At 46.8% G+C, this 21,179-nt stretch overlaps 1 protein-coding gene across 4 annotated transcripts in view; it reads left to right on the top strand.

The window, feature by feature from the left end:
- Positions 1-21,179, top strand: part of Liprin-beta (liprin-beta 1) — a 120,295-nt gene that overhangs the window by 82,824 nt on the left and 16,292 nt on the right. For 3 of the 4 annotated variants that reach the window (XM_055074830.2, XM_055074828.2, XM_055074829.2), the window contains 3 exons: positions 2,270-2,398; positions 10,080-10,160; positions 18,697-18,885. In XM_055074830.2, coding sequence (XP_054930805.1) covers positions 2,270-2,398; positions 10,080-10,160; positions 18,697-18,885 — 399 coding nt within the window. The remainder of the gene's footprint in view (positions 1-2,269; positions 2,399-10,079; positions 10,161-18,696; positions 18,886-21,179) is intronic. The other variant, XM_050185382.3, reaches the window with a different exon arrangement.

Here is a 21,179-nt window from a genome sequence, read left to right as displayed (position 1 = left end):
AAGCCACTGTGCAATGCAGAGCAATTTTTTCATGCATTATTTTTCCCTCCTTCCACTGCCTAGTATAACCATTTTATTTTTGTTACTCCTTTGGAGTGGGGAAATGTGGGCACTATCATTGTGCAACCTTCACATCTGTGCGTGCTCACCACCATCCTTATGTGCAGCTGCTCTTGCGTCTAGGATTGCAAGTGGGTAGTTACTGATGTAACACCTTGGAAGGACAATCGTGACATCAACAAAACGTGAACTTGAAAATGAGGTGGAGGAGATGTGCCAGCTGACCTTATGATTGCCACAGGACAACTGGTAGCACTCCCGTATTATGCATAGGTATCTCCTAATAGCACCATTGAATTGTGTCTTTTGAAAATTTAATTTGTAGCTTCTACCTTCAGAATCGCAAAAGCCAAACTGTTTGCGGAACAGATCAGGAATTAATTGTCGATCCTCCGGTGAGTTTTGTCAACTTTACAGAATGTAGATTTGCATGAGAACTCTTCTCAGGAGAAACGAGGGCCTCTCACAAAAAGCAAAAAAGAAAAAACGTTTTCACACATGTCTGTAAATTTGTTAAGGAACATCAGATATGAGGACATCAACTAGTAAGTCATGTCTAGCATGCTCGAAAAGCACCTATCCACACCCTTGAATAATGTGCCTAGTGTAAAACATTATGAAAAACAATGAAATAAATTGACCCGCTATATAGACTGCATGCCGACAGCAAGAGTAAACACCTGAACAGAGGACTACTAGAACATACCCAAACGATAACTCACTCGTGTGCGTGAGAGCCGGTGATGTTTGCCTCTTGCGAAATTGGAGCCAAGGAGTTGTTGAGTCATGTTTGTTTAGCCGACATCCTAAGACCAGCACTACTTTCAAATTATCCATTCATAAAATGTGCCACAAAGTACATTGGCGTTGCATTTATTCTCTCTACAGTGTCCCACTAGCTGGTTGGCACGATCCTATTTGGAACACCCACGCAACTTAGCTTTCACTTTCTGTATGTCTGGGAGCCAGAGGTGTTTTTGTAGTATATAGATGTGATGTTTTCTAGTAAAGATAATTTGTTAAGTGAGCACCTGGGGCGCGATCGGGGATCATTGTTCGGAGCACGCATTTCGTTGCGTTGTGCTCGATCGGCCTAGGTCACGTTGACTTCGAGCGGCCAACAAAGTCGGCGTGACCTAGGCCAATTGCGTGTGAACCGATCGCGCACTCCAAACGATTCCCGATCGGGCCTCTGTCCTGTGTTACTTTCTCAGCCTCACTGTTTTTTGTGCTTCTTTTTCAAAGGCCAACTGCAACAAAATTTTGTGCTATGTAAAAACGTAAGTTTCAAAAATAGTGTAGGTATGGAACAGCCTCCGTGTAAAATTTTACTTTTGTAATGTTGGTGGATGCGCTACAGAAATGTAGGAAAAAGTTGACGTTTTTGATAACAATACTGAAAGAAAAACTCTGGTATTACCAGTTGCCATAAATGATGCAGAACCTAAAATGTTCAGAATCGGCATGGCTCCTTGGCATGACCTCCTAGCTTAGGTGAGGCATACCAGGCACTCAATTTTTCTGAGGCATTGTGGTGGCATTTGAGTCACATCTACTAACCACCAGCTGCACACACACACACTGCCCGCTAAGGTGCTCTTTAGAAAGAAAATGAGACAACAATCCCTGCAGCTTTGCCACAATTGCTTCGATAGCATGTACATACTGCCCACACATAGTTGATGCTGCATATATCAGATAGTGGTTTGTGGCATTCATGTGCAAAAAATTTAAATGCTTTGTGCATTCATGCAGCCTTGGCAAAATAAATTGTAAAATTATCCATTTTCACAACTTAGGTAAACTGTCCTAACGTGTGTGGTTTTGAGGTATGCTTCAGATGGACATATCTTATATTTCAAGCTATAAGTATATAGAGCTGTTCTTCCAATTTCCTTTAAGTTCAGTATACGTATCTGAGATTGACTCTGTAACGAAGCGACCAAAGTGCAAGTTCTATCGCAGTTAGCTTTTGAGTTAAACTGTCCTAGACATGGGGAGTTTTCAGGTATGCTTCAGACAGACGCACTTTATATTTCAAGCTATAAGTATATCGAGCTGTTTTTACAACCCCCTTTGAGTTCAGTATATTGACTCTGTAACCGAGCAACCAAAGTGAAAGTTCCATAGCAGTTAGCTTTTAACTACCAAAAAAAGATCACTTTTCTTCTGTGGCGTGACTGCCCGTCCGTGTGTGGCGTGAATGCAGTGCAAGCAGTACAGCCCCCTGGACGTGTCTCTGTGGACCAACCACCGGGTGATGGAGTGGCTGCGAACGGTGGACCTGTCCGAGTATGCTCCGAACCTCCGAGGCAGCGGCGTCCATGGGGCACTCCTGGTCAGTGCAGGTGCCCTTTGGAACCACTGCTCATTTCCGCTTTGGCAGAATAACCTGACATCACCAACATATAGTTTCTCACTATAACACCTAGAGGGAGGGAGGTTGCGCCTGTCCTGTCTTCTTACATGTGATTGTCTAGAAAGCGCAATCAATGTTTCCTATTACCTAGAGGGAAATCTGGCACCACCGTCTATGGGAGTTTTTTAAGGGGGCTTCGTGCTGTCATGGGAATGACGGTATATGTGTCTGCGAGGCTCGTGTTGGCTGGTGTTGTATGAGGCTTCGTCTAAAACGTGGATATGGCTACACGAATAACGCATTCTCAAAGTAAAACCTTCATAAAATGTTTCCATTCACGCATATTACATCTTTACTCACCTACAATGCATGACGAAGCGAACAAAAGCAAGAACAGACGACAAACTGTTTCAAAGCGATCACGAACCTTGTCATCTGTCCTCCAAGTTTAGCGGCCTGCTGATACGTTTTACATAAGATATAATCATACATGCAACAACAAGTTCTCATAGTTAAACAAAACATGTTTTTGCGTAATAATAAAACCAAAACAGCTTTTCACGTGCTGTTTTAGTAGAAAATGAACCATTGTGACAGACGGAACGGTGCTTGCCAAGCGCGTCTTCAAGGTGTCCTGTCTCCCCAAGAACGATGCCAATCCAAAGTCACAATATACCGGCATTCCCATGCATACCACACCGCAGCAGCGCCAGATTTCCCTCTAGGTAATGTAGTAAGAAACTCTATAATCACCAACTCCCTGCTTCATCCCACATTCTTTATCTTTCTGTGTGCTTGTGTCAGCACTTACTGTATAGAGAAACCGGAGGACAGAAGTTTCTTTTAGCATGTGTGTGCTGGCGAAAGGAACTGCAGTGTTGTTTAAGCCATGCTATCTGTGCATGGTGCAAACTGGTTAACATGTGCTGTTGCATTCGGTTGAGCTGTGATGTGAGAGAAAAATGTGAAGAGGGTTCTGCTAATTCAGCGATGTGCATACCCCCATGCCATATAATGCGGTGTGCTTTGTCATGGAGCGCTGCGGCTCTAGCTTTGTAACTATTCCCTCTCTCTCTTCTTTCTTTTTCCTGATGAAGTGATAGCTGCTCGAAAGGCCAGTGTATTATCATACCACGAGAAAAAAGAGAAAGCAGACGGCAGAAAGCCTGGAGGTATGCACATTGCTGTAATGGGGAAACCCTCTCCGCTTTTTTATTAAGAGCATCGCTCCGGGCACAGCTCGTGTGTTGCAGCTCATAATGAACGTGGTAGTTGTACCTGGAAGGAGTGTAGCATAACTACATACTAAACAATTGTACACACTCATTAACAAGTACAAATTTGCATTTCTTCATGGGCACCCCCAGGAACAAAAAGATTGCAACACAGTAAGTATTAACTAAAATACATGCTAAAAAGCTTTTCTTTTTTTCTTTTTCCTTTTTAATGCAGTGAAAAGGAATTTTGCAGCTCTTTCGGTTGACTGCGAGGACAGGCAATTTCGAAACTTAGGTAGGGAGCGCAGCGGCAGGGCAGGTGATCTATCTGCATGTCAAACCTTCCCCAATTCATGTGTGTGTTTGTGCAATGGCCTGTGGAGTGAGGATCGGCAACGGTTATTTGAAATGGTGCCCACTGCCATGTGGTGCCGGTCACCACGCTGAATTTGTTTGCTGTGTGTTGCCTAAGGAACGCATGTCATCCTTGTGCCACATAGCTTAGTGTAAGTGTGTGCGCGCTTGCCAGCAGGCTTCCAGAGCCACTGTGCACACACATGGTGCAGAGCAGATAGGTGAAGATGCTTGTCAAGATAGGGCTGGCGGCAACAGGCCATACGGGCTTGCCCGTCAGAGCATGGAGGAAGGAAAAAAAAAAACTAGGAGGGAGTGTCACTTGACTCGGCCAGCCTCGACAAGCCAAGCCCCTCCTTCTCTATTGGGCCCCGTGCGCAGTGCCTCTTGGATAGTATTCGGCCCACATAGTTGCAGGACCATTCAGGAGTGTTTGCTGCGTGGTAACTTGGAGGCGCCTGTCGTCACAGGCATGGAGGCACGTAGGAAGTAACAGGTGGTCTTCAGTTACCGAGCGCATCGTTGTTCGCTTCATATGCATTGCCTTGAAACATGCAGAAAGGCTGGGGCACCTGAACCATGACAACAGAATTTTCAAAGCATCACTTGCGATTACAGTGCAGTCCAATTATGACTATATCAGGAAGACCGAAAAATCCGATCGTTATAACTGATCATTGCTTATCTAGACTGCCGTTAAAAAAAAAAAAGAAATACTGAACGTACATACTACCTTTGATGCTCCTAAACCAGATATTATACTTGAGCAAAAAAATAGACGTGACACGTAGGCAGTGAAAAATAAAATGTTTATTTATACCTCTAAATAGCTGGTGAAGCATTATGCACGCTGAAATAGTCAGAAATCTGCCCTTGCTTTCGTGGTAGTTTCACAACAGCAATGTGCATCACGTCCAGCTGCTACTTGAACACTGGCGGCAATAATTTAGTTTGTGTGAGATCAATGAGCGACTCAATCAGAGTGAGCATCAAAAAAGGAGCGTCAAAAAAGGGTAGTCGTCACGGCCACTGCCGTTGTCGCCTCCATTACACAACACAGCCGTCTGCCGCGACAACGATCGTCCCGTCGGCTATCTCTTCACAGAATGAGGCAGCACTATGTGCACTCAAAACTCTGCCATCAAAGCACCACCTGATTCGTTGTCAGTAGAGATGTGCTCCCAGAGCTTGGTAACGTCAGAGGCTTCCACCATGTTGGTTTCACTATCATGGGGGTTTCTTTCTGGCACACAAAGCCTGCCTTTTCCGTTGATCGGCATGGCCCCTGGTTGCTGCTGTCAGGATTGCGGCGCTGCCACGTGCGCTCACACTTCTTTGAGTCTTGCAAAACGTGCAGCTTCGTCTCAAACGACACAGCTTTGCGTTTTTTCGGCACCACATTTTGCTAATCGGGCTATCTGGGGCTTTGGGGCTGCTTCCATGGCACAATTCCACACTCGCTGAGAGTGTAGAAAGGTTGGCCGCAGCTTCGCTTTTTGCTTTTTTTCTCTCTCTCTCTCTTCACACGTGGAGCATAGCTCCATAGCACAGTAGAGCACAATCGCGGGGTGATGTTCACACGAAGCAGCTGATGCCATCATGTGGCGCGCTGTGCCAACTGATGATGCTCTCCATGGCTTTTGCAATCGGCGCATGGTTGGGACGCGCTGTGGGATAATGGCGGCAGATATGAACTCAAGTAGACAAACTTTTCGCCCCGTGTCGGCACCATTCATCTGAGGGGAACTTAACAACGCAAATGTAACATTATTTTGCATGAAGAATGCCATCCAGAATGCAAAGTTTTGATTGTTGTATCCGATATACAGTGAATATTACCATACTTATTCGAATCTAGGCCATCCCTGATTCAAAGACAACCTCCGAATGTCTGAACCTAGAAAAAATTTTAAAAACTTACCTTGAATGTAGGCCGAACAAAAAAGCGAGGACAGCATTCACAAAATGAAAACAGCACTTATTTAATATGAACATGCTGAGATCGCTTTAGGTTATGAACACGTTATCATCAAGCTTGCACCCGGACGCGAGCATGCGCTTGTGCATGCGCAGACAATGCGGCACGGCTCGCACGCATCGAAACGCAGCGCAATCTCGGTGAACAGCTCCTCTCTGTTATCGCATGCTTATTTTTCTTATCACTGTCATCTCGTTGTGGCAAAAAAAAAAAAAAAAAAAAAAAATCCCCTCCCCCCACTCGTTACCCCTCCAACAACGGACGTTTTTCTCATCGATGCCAAAGTCCCACCTGACCTGAACGTTTGATGATGCCTCTACAGCTAGCACAATTACTCGTTTGAAAGCGTCATTATAGCTGCATCGCCTGTTTGGTGCCAATAACGCCACTCTATGGGCCACGCTGCACGCCGATGTGGCACAGGTCAAAATAGCGACATCGCTCGTATACTTCAGTTGGCTACTGGTGCAGGTAATAGCGGCTGCGATACTGACTTTTCTGGATTGCGCCAGCTTGCACCAAATTTATTATTTTCAATTAGAAACTGGCGTGTCTTTTAACATCCTCGAATCTAAGCCGACACTAGAGTTTGATATATCATTATTTGACGAAGAAAAACTATCGGCCTAGATTCGAATACATACGGTATATTGTGACACTATATGGCTTTCTTTCTCATAGCCCTAATGCATAAGTTGATACTCTTAACTCAACTTATTGTTATAACTGATATATCGTTGTATGTGGTATCGTTGTAAGTGGACTGCGCTGTACCATCGTGATTAGTGGAGTTGCCAGCACTCTTGCCTCAAAACCTGTCCAGAATGCCCGAGCGTTATCTATTTTCCCCACGCACTCCTTAAGTTTTGTCAAGTCACCTGTTGTGCACCTTAAACTGCGGTGCATATTTTCTTGCCGATTTTTGTCCCTGTGTATTACTCCTAGGAAGAGAGGAGATGTCTTGCGCAACATCTTTTGTCTCCTTTTTGACTTTGTAAAAGGCTCTGTTGTGTTTATTTCGTTTTGAGAGAAATAATTGGCATGAGGCCTGGGCTCTAAATGTGGAAATTATCACCTTTCCTTTTGACTTACATGCACTATTTTGTAAGATTGTGTGGTGCGACCTCGTTACGCTGTTGAGACGCGCCCGTTAAGTTGTCGGTCTGCTGAAAGGCTGAAGACATTGAGCAAAATGACAGTTCAACGGGAACCGTCTGCCTTAACGATGGGCTGGCACAGCCTTAAATATGTTTGGGGTCCCCGGCTCTCTAGTCCATCCTTAAGTACCATATTTAATCGGATAATGATTGCACTCGCGTAATGATCACACCCTTGAATTTTGTTGTCAAAATTGTGATTTTTTTACTATCCCGTATAATGGTCGCACCCTGAACTTGTCGCAGCGATATGTCGTGTGCCAAGCCTAGCTAATGATGATCGCGGTTACGATCTGTCGAATGCTACGTGAATGACTATTGAAGACATACCAAGCAGTCTGCATGCACTAAACATTCTTAAGCAGATGCCCCATTTCATTTATTTCATCACTTTCCACACTTCCATGAAAAAGAAAGCTACAACCAAACTTGCCTCGGCTTTATTATTTGTAGGCTTCATAATGGTTTTAGTCAACAACATCAACATAAAGGGCGCCTTTCAATTCTTCTCATCTGCACTTGTGGGTACGCAACAAATCGCGATCGGTAACGATAGTGGCCACATTTACACTGATACGTTAGAAGTGTACCCTATTCATACGCTGACGCTTGGAATGCAGCTAAGATATTTGCCCACCCTTAGTAGAAACGTGCCGTATTAGGATAGCAGTGACGACAAATGCCACAGTTTCCGCAGCATGCCTGCCATGTGTTTCTATGTCAATGGCAGCTAAGTGCACCCATCTCTGTTTCTGTCCCCTCAAAGTGGACATCACTACATTATTGTCGCAAACTTGCCAATATTAACAATATTATTCATTACTGATACGGAAGAAACTGTTTCAATGCACGTAATGTACTCACGAGAAGAAAAATAATCGCGTTCGGCGCGTTCGGCTTGTTCCGCCGGCCGTCATTTTTGTTTTGGTGTTCCGCGCTGACAGCGGCAGCTGCCTGCTTGTCATCCCGCAGTAAATGCGGGATGAAAAAAGAAAATGTTTCTTTTAGGGGGAATTTAACCCGCGTAATGATCGCACCCCTCAATTGTAGTAAATTTTTTTTACAAGAAAGTGCAATCATTATCCGAGTAAATATGGTACAAGAAGAGACAAATTTTTTTGCCATGGGCCATGGGTAAGCAGTCGCTGTGGGCCCTGGACGCTCGCTTAATCGCCTGCTCATGTTTGCAGGGGTGAAAGGCATGATTGTATCTCAGAAGACGTCCTCAAACACAACGAATCATTCTCGGAAGGGTCGCTTGGTTGCCTGCACACATTTGCTGGACAAAAGGTTTCCTCATTTCCCTGAAACCATCCCAATTTGCGACCAGTCGTGCTTGAGGTGGTCCTTGGTTTGTTGGGCACAATTCTGGTTACCCGATGCCTTCGTTCACTATCCTGTCTGCTGCGGTGAGCCGCGTCTACGTAACGTGGGGTGGCGCGGTGCATTACCTCACTGACAAACGCGGACTCTACTGTTTAACATGCTTGACACTTCACTAACATCAATGTGCATTTGTCACGCCCTACCATGTGCACCTATTCCGAACCCTCCCGCAGCAGGTGCAACCAAAGCGAGCCGATTAGAATGTACCGCTTGTCTATCATGTGAGTAGGGCCTACTTCTCCTCTATATTTTTTTGACTAGGTTGTCATGTGACGCTCCCTCCTAGTGTATTACTTCCTCCATGCTTCAGAGGCTATCATTTCAACTGAGGCTGCCGCCATGCCCTCATGCATTTCCGAGAGGTATCACTGCACCCATGCCAAAGCCAGAATTATTCTTCGACTGGTCTATGCACTTTCCAATAGGACAGAAGATTTTTAGCAGCATATCACGGCGTCAACTGCACCACAAGTCAAGAAAGCTTAGTCACTCTTTACACAGCAAAAAGTGATCATGGTAAGCATGGCTCAAACATTCAGTCAGTACATTAGGCTCTATGGAGGCTTGGTTATGGGTTAATCACAACTACTCCTTAACCATTAGTTTGTTTTAAGCAGGTTTTTGCGAAGTCGGGGGTCCGTGCGGCCAACAAAGTTTCCATCGATGGTGCCGTGCCAGGTGCTGGAAGAAAGGGTTCCTAGCAATGTTTAAGACAATTAAGAAAAAGAAATATATTGAGAAAGGTATATGGTTGAGATTACAAAATGACTCTAACTATCAGAGCACACTATGGTAGTGTCTTAGCATGTCCGAGTCACACTGTTTTCAAGCGTCCTCCTCCTCAGCCATCTGGATCCGTTTTTTATGCCTGCGTCGTGATTGTTCATGGTTTCCACCAATCCGGTGTCAGGAGACAGGTGGCATCAGGAGACCAATCCCGGCGTCGGGGAGCTGGTTGCCCTTACAGTGTGCCAATGTTATTGGTGAGCTGGTGCCCCTTTCGGTGCGCCGGGGTCGAAAAAGGATGCAGATCACTGGGCACAAACAGGGAAAGTAAGGGAAAATGCCCGCTGACTCCAATCCCCGGCATGGTCATGCCAGTTTGTGTGGCTGACAGGTGACAAGAAATGTAGCCTTGCACGGACCGTCACTCCAGCATGGACAGGCCAATTTGGGCTGCTGACAGGTATGAAAAATCGTAGCATGAAGCGTGACAGCTGCATGTCGCAGGGATGGCATTCCCCCTCTTAACAGCCGCCGGGCACAACACTGCCCAATAGAGTGTTTTGGTCCTTTTGACATTGGCATTATTCATCTCAACAGACTGGAAAGAACAGCAGGGGCAGCATAACTACCTGGAAGCAGGTCACCTAACAGAGGCATCTCACTCTACATTGCTCTTATTTGTTCAAGTGGCTTGATGAAATTAACATTGACTGTGCGGTGGCGTAAACCGAGCTGACGGTGTGTTGTTGTTATTGCTTGGCTGCATGTATTGGCCTTTAGAGGCATGTAAAGCTTGACAATGGCTCCAACACGACTGCTATTGTTTTCCTTTCGACATGCAGGCTGCCAACATTGGCGGTCAATTTCACCTCAGCTGCTGCTACTTCACCATAGGGCCCGTCAACCCGAGAATGGCTGCCCTAGTGAGCACTTTGGGCCCCACTAAGCTAATGATGTTTTATAATTGTTCTCTTATTTGCATTATTTGCCTGAGCCAGATAACCAAAATAAACAATGCAACCACATGAATGTGCTTGGTGTGCAGGCTGCTAACAGTGGCTCTCAATTTTGCGTTTACTGCTTTTTCATGTCAAGCTGGACAGTAGCTACCCGAATAAGCATTTTAGGCCACACATAGTTATTCAGGCTTAATGACTGTATTTGCATTCAGATTTTCTAGCATTTGAGCACATTTCCATGCCAGTAATACTTAAATTGAGCACGATATGTGCAGGATGTTGCTTTTTCAGAATTGAGCTTCCATTAAAAAGAATATGTCACCAAATGAACTGCTTATTTATTTGAGAGGTCACAGGAGAATGGTTGGCTGCTGCGAACCCACTGGCAAAATTTTGGTAGCCCTAATAATGGCTGTTCTTTCATTAATAAGAAGCTGTTATGCTTCATCAAGTGGCTCAATGCCGGGCAGCTCACAGTCGGAGTCTGTTTCTTCAGTGTCACCTTCACCCAGTTAGATGATGATTTGTTGGATGTGGTCACGTGTCAAGCCTGAACTTTGCCTCCAGATCCATCACGTGGTGAATGTTCTTCCTCCAGTCTTCCGCCGTTACATGCTTGATATTTTTTCTCAGGACATCGACCGTGGACAGCTTGAAGTCTCTGTTGTCAGCAGCGATGCCATTTTTCACCTTTGCTCACACGAGCTCGATAGGATTAAATTCGCAGTGGTACGGTGCAAGCCTGAGTACAATGCAACCAGCCCTTTCAGCTGCATTGTCTACAATGTAGCTCAGAAAGCATGACTTTACAGATGCTACTAACTCAAGCAGCTGCTTTTTCGCCATCCTTTCGCTCTAGGTGATGTTTTTGCTTTTGAGCCACTCCTGTATTTGTTTCTTCTTCCAAGCTGTTGTTGGTAGTTTCTTTTCCCGCTGGGTATGATAAGCTGCATTATCCAGAACAATGACGCTACCAGCTGGCAACTTCTGCTGAACGTCATTAAACCATCCCTTGAAGCGATTGCCGCCCATTTCTTCGTGGTAGTCGCCAGTTTTCTGGCCTTGGAATACATCCAAGCAGTCATCGACGAAGCCATCCTCGCTGCTGATATGCGCCACAGTCAGGCGCTGCCCTTTTCCAGAAGGTTATTTCAGACTCGTCGACAGGCCATTTGCTCAAGCGTACAGGCATCCGCGCTTCTGCACCACGGTGTCTGCCCATACGATCGAACGAGTGTGTCCCACCGTCACCCATGTCTCGTGCAGGAAAAAGATCTTTCAGCCTTCCGCCCGGCAGCATTCCACGTCACGAAGGTAGCGTTTCCACCATTCAGCGATGTCATCCCGGTCGATAAGCAGCGAATTGCGGCTCCTCTTCTCGTGCTTGAATCCGATCTCGACAAGCACGCGAAGCACAGTACACCGCTTCAGTGGTGGGAGATCCATATGCTTCGAGAACTCGTTAGTTATCTTCTCAACCGTCAGTATCTCGTTGCAGTGAGAGAAATCATGCACACATGACTTCAGTGCGCCCAACGTGAAGCTGTCATACTTCGTGCTGCGTCTTCTTTTCTCTGCATTTTGTGTGCGCTTTCGCGAGGGTGTCGGCAGTTTGCCACCTGAAATATGCGACACTTTGAACTCCCTCCTTACCTTGAACACTGTGCTTTCGCTGACACCGAACATTTTGGCGACAAACTTGGTCGTGTGCTCCACGCTGCGTTCAGGCTCCCTGTTACGCCATTATGTGTAGCAGTGGAGGATCATGTTGCGTTAATCGCTATTTAGGATGTGGCCACTCTTGTTCTTCTTGTCGAGGCTCCTTGGTGGTGTGGACATCGAGGCGACACGAGGCTTGTTCGGCAACAAAGGATCGCATTCCGATGTCACCTCACTGGGCTCCATGGCAGACTCGCACGGAATGCCTTGCGCAAACTGGCTAAATTGCAGGCTCGCAAAAAAAAAAAGAGAAGTGAAAAGGAAAAGAATTTGTGAAAACACAATACCAAAAAAATATATAAATTTTATACAATTTAAAACAATGAATAAAGCATCTTTGTATGTTTCCTGCCTCGACTGTATTCTCGCCCCAGGTTTGTAATGGTTGCTATAAATGCATTGTTTTTTATAGGTACTTGCTCAATAGCAACTGAATCATTTTAAGCTCGGAAAACGAGTAGTAAATGTGCCTTGTACTTGTAAATAAGCGCAAAAGCCATGCAGAGCTGTTCTTTCTACTTTTGCCACTTGCAATGAAGCTAAAGAGCAGACGATGGGCAACGTTGTAGAACACACAGGGTTATTTTTCTCTCGCAATCCGGCATGTGCTGTAGCACGGGAGAGCTCTACTAAACCAGTCATCAGAATACTAAAGTCTGTATTTATACCAAGAATTGCGCGTTTCAAAAGCACAATTTTTTGGACAGGACTACTTTACTCGCGGAGGCAATCGGCTGTCGCGCTTCGGTCATCTGGGCGGGGCCTCCCCTTTTTTCTAAAGTTGTACATGACTATAGTTGACATTAAAAGAAAAATATGGAGATGGGCAGGCCATGTAATGCATATCGTAGATGATCGGTTGACCATTAGAGCTAGGGAATGGGTCCCAAAGGAAGGGGAGCACAGTTGAGGATGGCAGAAAACTAGGTGGGGTGATGAAACTGGGAAATTTGCGGGTGCAAGTTAAAATTGGCTAGTTCAAGACAGGGTAATTGGACATTGTAGGGAGAGGCCTTTGTACTGCAGTGGACATAAAAAATAGGCTTATGATGATGATGGTCTGTTTTCCTGTCTACCTGGGTAGGTAGCCTGAGTGCATCAGGCTGCTGTGCTGAGGTAACAGGGTTCAAAACCAACCATCAGACCGACTTGGCTCACGGAGTATGTGGCAATGCGTACAGGCATGGCCACTGCTAGTGGAAACACGGGGACCGTGGCATTGCTCTGAAGAGTGCCCAACCACCGGTGCCTCATGAAGTCTTGTGGTGCAGGCACAATCAAAGCGATTGGAGAAAAGCGCGGTGAGTCTTCTGCTATAGTGAGTCATCTGCCAAGACTTCACGAGACGCCGGTGGTGGTGCTTGCAAAGCAATGCCACGGGCTCCCGTGTTCTTGCTAGCAGTGGCCGCACCTGTACATAAGTGCCGCCCTTCTTTCGTGCCGACATGGGTCACTCTAGATGTGGGACTAGGTATGTGTGCTTGTCTCCACTGATTCTCCTTGATGCCAACTTGGGTCAGTGGGTATGTGCCACTGCGTGTGTGTTGCTCTTCAGTGAAGGTGTTTGACTCCAAATTGTGTAACTAGGTCTAGGTGTATGCCACTGGGAATGTCATCATCAGCAGCAGCCTATTTTACAGCGAAGCTGTCTATGGCTAGGATCTGGCAGACCGCGTCCGTGCGTATACCAACATTTTTTCATGCGTGGGCCGATCATGAAGGTAGCACGATGCCTGGCCGACCCACGACGGAAGTGAAGCAGGCTTTAAGAACTTCCCATATGTGGGTCGATCCTGAAGATAGTGCAATACCAGTTCATAACGGCGGTGCTTGCGTAGTGCATGAAAGTAGGAAAAGGACAGAGACGAGTAAATAGTTGTAGGTTTTCACCAACTTCTCAGCCTGCTGTGCCAGAGAGGGGAGGCCTCACTCCCAACTTCTGTCAGCAATTTTAAGAATCCGAACCTTTCACGGGGTTCACTGTAGGCAGCCTTTCGCACTCGCAAAGCAGAGCCTAGACTGTCAAGTACAACATTGTAGGTCTCTACGATAAACTTTTTTCTACCTTGTAGTGCACTATCGCTTTTTCCGTCCTGGTGCTTACTCAAAATGATGCGTTTGCCCTCATCCTGATAACATTGATTAGTACTTAGCATGCGTGCTCTCTCTTCGAAGGTATCAAAGAGAGGTCTCAAAGAATTAACAAAGCCTTCTAGAGAGCTCAGCAGGTCTACAGCAGTTGAAATGTCTAGGCCTGGTTTTTGAAGTGCTACGCTCGTTTTGGCAAAGCGCTCCAAGATGTCACTCGAGAAAATCGCCATGAATGCAGTCTCTAGTTTTGTCATTTACTTGAAGAGAGAGTGCGCTTCGTTTCTAGTGTCACCATTTTCTTCCTCGTTCTATGATATAGCTTCAAGGCAACACAAGACTGCACTGAAATTTTTCAGAATGGCCTTACGTGATTCAGCGTGTCTTGACCAGCTGGTCTCAGAGAGACTTTTCAAAACAACCTGCTGGCCAGTTCCACCCATGCTGTCCAAAAGATACCTCCATTGCTTAGTTGAGGCAGCAAAGAACACATACAGTCTCTGAACTACAGTGAAAAATTTGACTGCCTCAAGGCAACTGTCAATGCTACACGTGCCAACTAAGTTCAGGGAATGACCAGCACACGGGACGTAGACTGGCAATTCGTTCAGGTGTTTCATCTGAGCTTGCAGTCCTTTGTATTTTCCTGACATATATTGTACTCGCATTAGCATAAGCTTGGCCCCTACAATCATCAATTATGATGCCATTGGTCATCAAGAGGGACATCAGGGTATCGAAAAGATACAAGCTGGTATGCAATTCAATTGGAACAAATTCAAGAAAGCGTTCGTACACTTTCCCATCTATATGGTATCGTAAAACAACTGACGTGAGTAAGGTCTGGAGTCGAATCAACAATTAAAGAGAAGTATTTTGCGCATGTCACTTCGTCAACAAGACGTTCCTTGACAGCCTTTGCCTTATGCTCAATAAATTCATCACAAATGGTTTTTGGCAGATACGATGGGTGACCTTTTCCTTTTTCCCGTAGCGTCTGATGTGCTGCTCTAGAAAGGGATCAAATTTGGCAATGGCCTCAAGCACTCCCATATAATTGCCATTTCTCGGTGAACCAAAAATCTCCTCACTGCCCCTAAACTCTAGGTTGCGCTCAGCTAGAAGCTTAACTACAACGACTATGCGCTTCGAGTCCAGTAAGCGGTCTCAGTGACAAGATGCTTAACCAGCTCCTTGTCAATTGTGCTGCTTGAGTTAGAGCGGGCGAGCCATGCTGCCACATAGTTCCGGTGCTCGACACTATTTTCATGTGCGCAAACCTTTTCTTCTGTTCTTTTCCAATCAGAAAAGCCGTGCGTGGTGAAAGCACTGGGGTTGCTTGAAATCGAAAATGGTTTGCACATGAAACAGTAAACGGAACCTTTGGACTCTGAGTACATTAACAAGTGTCGCTCGTACGCCTCCCCATTTACAGCCTTTCGCACGAATAGATAAGGTGACATATAGCATTTCTTAGTTTTGTATTGCGGTTCGGAAGACAGAAAATTTTCTGCCCTACTTTGAATATACAATGGCCCTTTCTCAAGGCATACACTCCGAAAGCTGTCAGTAGTAATGTCCGGCCACTTAGCAGGGTCACTTCGGAGAATCTTGCAACGTACCTCTTGCTGCGGGGGTGTCTGTACTTCTCTGTTGCCGCAACGAGAAGCCGTCTCATTCATCCTCTCGAGGCACACTTTGTGGGTGGGAACATGACTATTTGAAGCCGAACTAACAGGAAACAAGTGAGTCGGTTCTTGGAGTGTTGTTTCCTGGCGCTCGTCAGTAGAAGGAGGCTCATCGGGGAGGTTTGGCACCTGTTGATCAGCAGTAGTAGAAATCGGGCAGGGTGGACTGCACACCTGGAGCTCTGTGGCAGGGGCCCGGCCAAGTAGCATAGACGTTGCTGACTCAGGAACAGGACAGGGCTCGGTTAGCGTCGGTTGCTCAGAAATATGGACGACCGAGGTTGGCACCGTTTTCACAGGATCCACACAACCAAGATAAGTCAAACCTTGCTTCTTGCCAGTTGATGATGATGTAGTTGGCAAGTCCTCCACAGAAGCACAGTCGGTACTATTGGGAGTTTGACATGGACTCTGGGTAGAGTGATCATACTGCTCTGCGGAAGCTGCATTCAGTAGGTACTTTGTCATCTTTGGTAGCTTCTTTTCACGCTCTTCTCTTTCTAACTTCGCCTTTCGTTTAGACGCACCACTTTGATGCTTCCGACCGAGCATTTTCGCATGAATGAATGCTAATTGTTCACCGGGCACTTCGTCAGTCCGACGCGACCGCAGGCGTCCAACGGTGGCCGTCCCGATGACTGGCACACGCTGCCTGGATGGTCTGTGGCTGGCCGAGAGTGGTGCGTTCCCCGGGAGCTCCTCAGCGGGCGGGCGGGCTTATGCAAGCTTAACAGGTGGCTCGGGGCTGAATCGCAGCCCGCGATCAACTTCCTTTTAGAGACGCGCGTCGCGTCTGTCTGTTACTAGCACCAAAGCAGACCTTCACATACTCATAGAGTTCCTTGTACAAATTCCCTCCTTCTCCATACAAACTCACTCCTTGTCCCATTTCAGTCTCGTCTTCCTATTGGCTAGAAGCAATCATCTGGTCTGAGAGGTTCTCGATTTTTCTTTTGCCCCATCGACGCTGAGCGCGAAAACAATGGGGAGAGGGCGACTCCTAGCGCGAACGAAGTTACGTGCCCTTCGTCGCCTCTGAGTCATCTTTTTCTACTTCTTTCTGGAAAGTTCGGCGGCCAGTCTGACCTACTTTTTTCCGTCAAGCGCGCACGAGGGTGCACAGCCACTAGGCAGGAATGGGCCCTGGAGACAGGCCTTTGTGTCCAGCTCTCCATCTTCCCCCTTCACTCTTCCACAACCCTAGCCCGAACAGTGAACATTCCATGCCCCACGGCATGCGGACAAAAGCATGTGTGACGTCTTCTTTCCTTTCCTGCCTAGGCTCTGCCATCACACTCATCATCATCTGCTATTGGACTCGTCCTCCCCCGCCCAAATTACCATCACGGTAAAGAAAAGTCGAATGGGAGGCACTGTTGGGTACTGCAGCACATCTTTTCTATGAGAAGGACAATGGCGGAACTATTTGAGAGGTGGAGGGTGGCGTGGTGGTGACGAGGAGCAACGGAGATTTAGGTCCTCATCCAACATTACATGTTTTAGGTGTTTCCCCCTTGCCCCTCCTCTCCGGACAGCACTGGACAGATGGACTGACAGGAAACCATGAAAACTCTTCCAAGCAAACACACCTCGCTTCGTAAGAAAGAGGGCCCCGTCTGGGTGGCGGGGGATTCCTGTTTTCGCAGCTCGATAAGCTCTCCCCAAATTATCAGGCTAAACACATGCTGTTACATTAGGCGGGGGGGCCCCGTCTGCTCGTTCTGGTTTTGTCGCTTCATACATGTCGCTCGAAGTTTCATTACCCATGGTTCCATATACTAAGCAGGTTAGAATAAATGGGCCCCCTTCTCCTACTGTCCGAGGTGGGGCCCTGGGCTGCAGCCCCCTTTGCCCCCCCCCCCCTCTAATCTAGTGCTGGTCGCGTGGCGTGTTTCTTGGCGTTCGCATCCGTCGGTGCACTGTGCATTTGAGAGGCCACACACAGGCTTTGCGGCAGTGGCGCTAGATTGTGCCGAGTGTTCTTTGGGAAGCGTGAAATAGAAGTCCCGTTGGAGTACGTCGCTACTCATACAAAACTTGTTTCAATGGTGGCATTATGCTGTGTCGCTAGATTGAGTCAATGTCAACACATTACCGTCAACAGTCATTGTGAGATGGGTTCTGTCGCAACGCAACTTCTTTGGAAGATAAATGGGCAAGGGTCCAATGGTGGCCATTTGCCTAATGTCAGCTTTGCCGCACAGGTATTTAAGTCAGCCTAGCTTCTGTACAACCATACTGTGCAGTAAAGCATATGAACATCAAACACGCTTTTTGTTTCGTATCCGATTGTACTGCACAAGCAATTTTTGACCCAATTTTCTTGGGGGAAAAAAAAGAAAGAGGTGCGGATTAGAGTTGGGTAAGTGCCATACTGAGGCATTGTGAGCTACGTTATTGCGTGAAAGTCTTCCTAGGGCCGGCTGAAAATAAGTGTTTTCGTTGGGAGGTGATCTGTCTTCAGTTCATTTACTGTCCCCCCATGTTCTGCTGAAACAGGTGCTGCTAGTAAAGGGATCGCTATTAGCGTCACCGTAGGGTTTTCTTGCCTGCATGCTGGCCAGTCAAGTTGGAATTACGTGGCGGAGGCCAATTTTAAGATTGAAATAGCAAGCATTCAGGCCCATAGAAATGCATAAGCGCTGGCTGGGATCCTTGGTCAGGATCTAATTAACCAAAAATTCCAAGTAACTGGAGTCAAATTAATGGAAGTCTGCTAGCATTGTTGTTAAACAACGGGTAGTGGGGCCAGACAAACTGCTGTTCATGCAGCTTTTTCTTACCTTCCTCGTCACAATTTCTGCAATCTGTGTACATTTTTGTATTAAAATAAATACCAAAACCTAATCACACAGTTACTTCGTATGCACAAATACGCACAAGCACATTGAAGTTTTTTGTTCGAAGTGACAGCTGCAACTTTGTTCTTTTCATGTGCTCATGTCACCTAGCCAAGACGCACATCTTGACCATCAGCATCCTCCCATCTGTGCCTCTCCCCGCAGATCTATGAGGATGGCATGACATGGGAGGTGTTTGCGGCCGTGCTTAGCATCCCAGGCAACAAGACGCTGCTACGGCGCCACCTGTCGCTCCAGCTGAAGCAGCTGCTGGGACCCCGCATTGTGCAGCGCAAGCGTGCCTTGCAGGCCAGCCCCGATCACGTGCCCCTGTCGCCTGCTGCCAAGGTCAAGGTGCGTGCCAGCAAGCCATTGTGAAAAGTCTGCAAGCTCGCTTTTAAATGTTCCTGCCAGTACATACCACTAGACCATTATGGACATGAGATCACATCCACAAGCTTACCTGACTTGTGTCGGTGGGCAATCAGCTGTCAACTACCACAGACACTTGCCAAGTTCCTGTGAAGGTTACTAGATATACCGTATTTACTTGCATAATGATCGCACTCGCGGAGTGATCGTACCCCTGAATTTTGTCGGCGAAATTTGATTTTTTTTCCTTTGCCTTGTAATGATCACACCCCGAACTTGCCACAGCGATATGTCGTGTGCCAAGTCTAGCTAATGATGATCGCGCTTAGCATCTGTCGAATGCTGTTGAATGCTATGCGAACAACTCTTCAATACACACCAAGCGGTCTGCACACACCAAACATTCTTAAGCAGATGCCCCATTTAATTCGTTTCATCACTTACCGAACTTCCATGAAAAAAAAAAGCTACAACCATACTTGCCTTGGCTTTATTATTTGTAGGCTTTATAATGGTTGTGGTCAACAACAACAAAAAAGGTGCCTTTCGATTCTTCTCGTCTGCACTCGTGGGCACGCAACGAATCGCCAGCGGCAACAATGGTGGCCCCGTTTACACTGATATGTTAGAAGTGTACCCTATTCATACACCGACACTTGTAACACAGCTAAGATATTCGCCCACCCATAGCGGAAGTGTTCTTTATGAAAATAGGAGTGAAGACAAATGCCGCAGTATCCGCAGCATGCCCGCCATGTTTTCTATGTCACTGGCAGCTAAGCGCGCCAGTGACAGTGACTGTCCCATCAAAGTGGTGATGGCTACATTATTGCCACAAACTTGCTAATAGTAGCAATATTATTTATTACTGATACAGAAGAAACTGTTTCAGTGCTCGTAATGTACTCACGAAAAGAAAAAAAAAATTGTGTTCGGCACATTCCGCTCGCTCCACCGGCCGCCATTTTCGTTTTGGTGTCCAGCCCTGGGCCTCTTCGATATTCAGAGTTCTGGCAGCCCGCTGGCAGCCATATGGCAGCCAGCTCGTTCCGGTCCTGATAGGAAGTCACGTGGGCTGGGAGCCCAAGACAACCCGAACCTGCCCGAAGTTTGCAAAATCGAACGCCGGGACAGCTGGCCAAATGTAAACATGCTACCAGCATGGCAGCGTGTGCCGAGGCCGACGCACGCTCGGCGCACTCGGCCCGTTTATGTATTGCCAGCTTGAAAATATATAGTTGCATTCAAGAATACGATCACTTTCGCGCGACTCTGCACAGGATGTGAACTGGGCCAACTTCACCTTGTGCAGCGCAACAGATGGCCTCCGACGCATCCAGTGACAAGACGCGAAATCGTGCGTAAGTGATTGTATCCTCGAAAGCGATAGCTTGAGGATCCCTGCTTGCAGCAGTCACATCGCCCACCGGCGACATTGATGGTGTTGTGTCATCACTTCATAAGACGGGAAAAAGCAGGATATATCGGGTACGTCTCATACGCCCGAAATTTCGTGCCGACCTGCTTGGGCTTCAATTTCAGAAAGTTTGTCGTGGCTGATGGTGCTTCTCATTTTGACCCTAAGGAGCTGGGGACGCGGCTGGTGCGTGAAAATGCACGCCACCTGTGACCAGCGAAAAGTTTCACACGAAAAATAACATTGGTCACGATCATGAGAGCAATAAGCCAATGTACGTGTGTATAATGTACCGAGTGCAATCAGTGCTTTCTTAGATCAACGGCCTGCAGTTCGAACACATATTGGTTTCGAGCTGCCACCCAAGCATACGACGGAGAGATGGAGCGAACACGGGCTAGCTGCAACGCCTTCGCTAACTGCAGAAAAAGGAAATACATGTATCTCCGCATACATACGCGAGATATGTGACAAGGAACACCACCAAAGAAAGACAAACCGAAAATTTACCGCAATATGTGTTAATGAGCGTCTACAACTTGCGTGGAACACGATGCAGATAACATGCACGATTGAGAGCACGGCGCGCTGATCACCGCTGCGAAGAAGCCTTGGGGACACATACACATACAAAAGCTTCAAACGGTTCACCATTGCTCGTATCACACCGCTTCGCAATGCGGAACGGTGCATTAGCACCTAAAAAGATAACGCTAGAAGTAAGGAAATCCGAAGATCGTAGACAGTTGGCTAGGCGAGGTAAATTTGAGTCTTCAAGCGCCCGCGTTGTAATCCGTAAGGTCCTCGCAAAGATGGTGGCGAGCGCCCATCGCCTCTTTTAGTCGTCTGCTAGCCAGAG

This window comes from Dermacentor andersoni, chromosome 4, assembly GCF_023375885.2.
Source record: "Dermacentor andersoni chromosome 4, qqDerAnde1_hic_scaffold, whole genome shotgun sequence".
In the NCBI taxonomy this organism is placed as follows: Eukaryota; Metazoa; Arthropoda; class Arachnida; order Ixodida; family Ixodidae; genus Dermacentor; species Dermacentor andersoni.
This window is presented reverse-complemented; position numbering and strand designations above follow the sequence as displayed.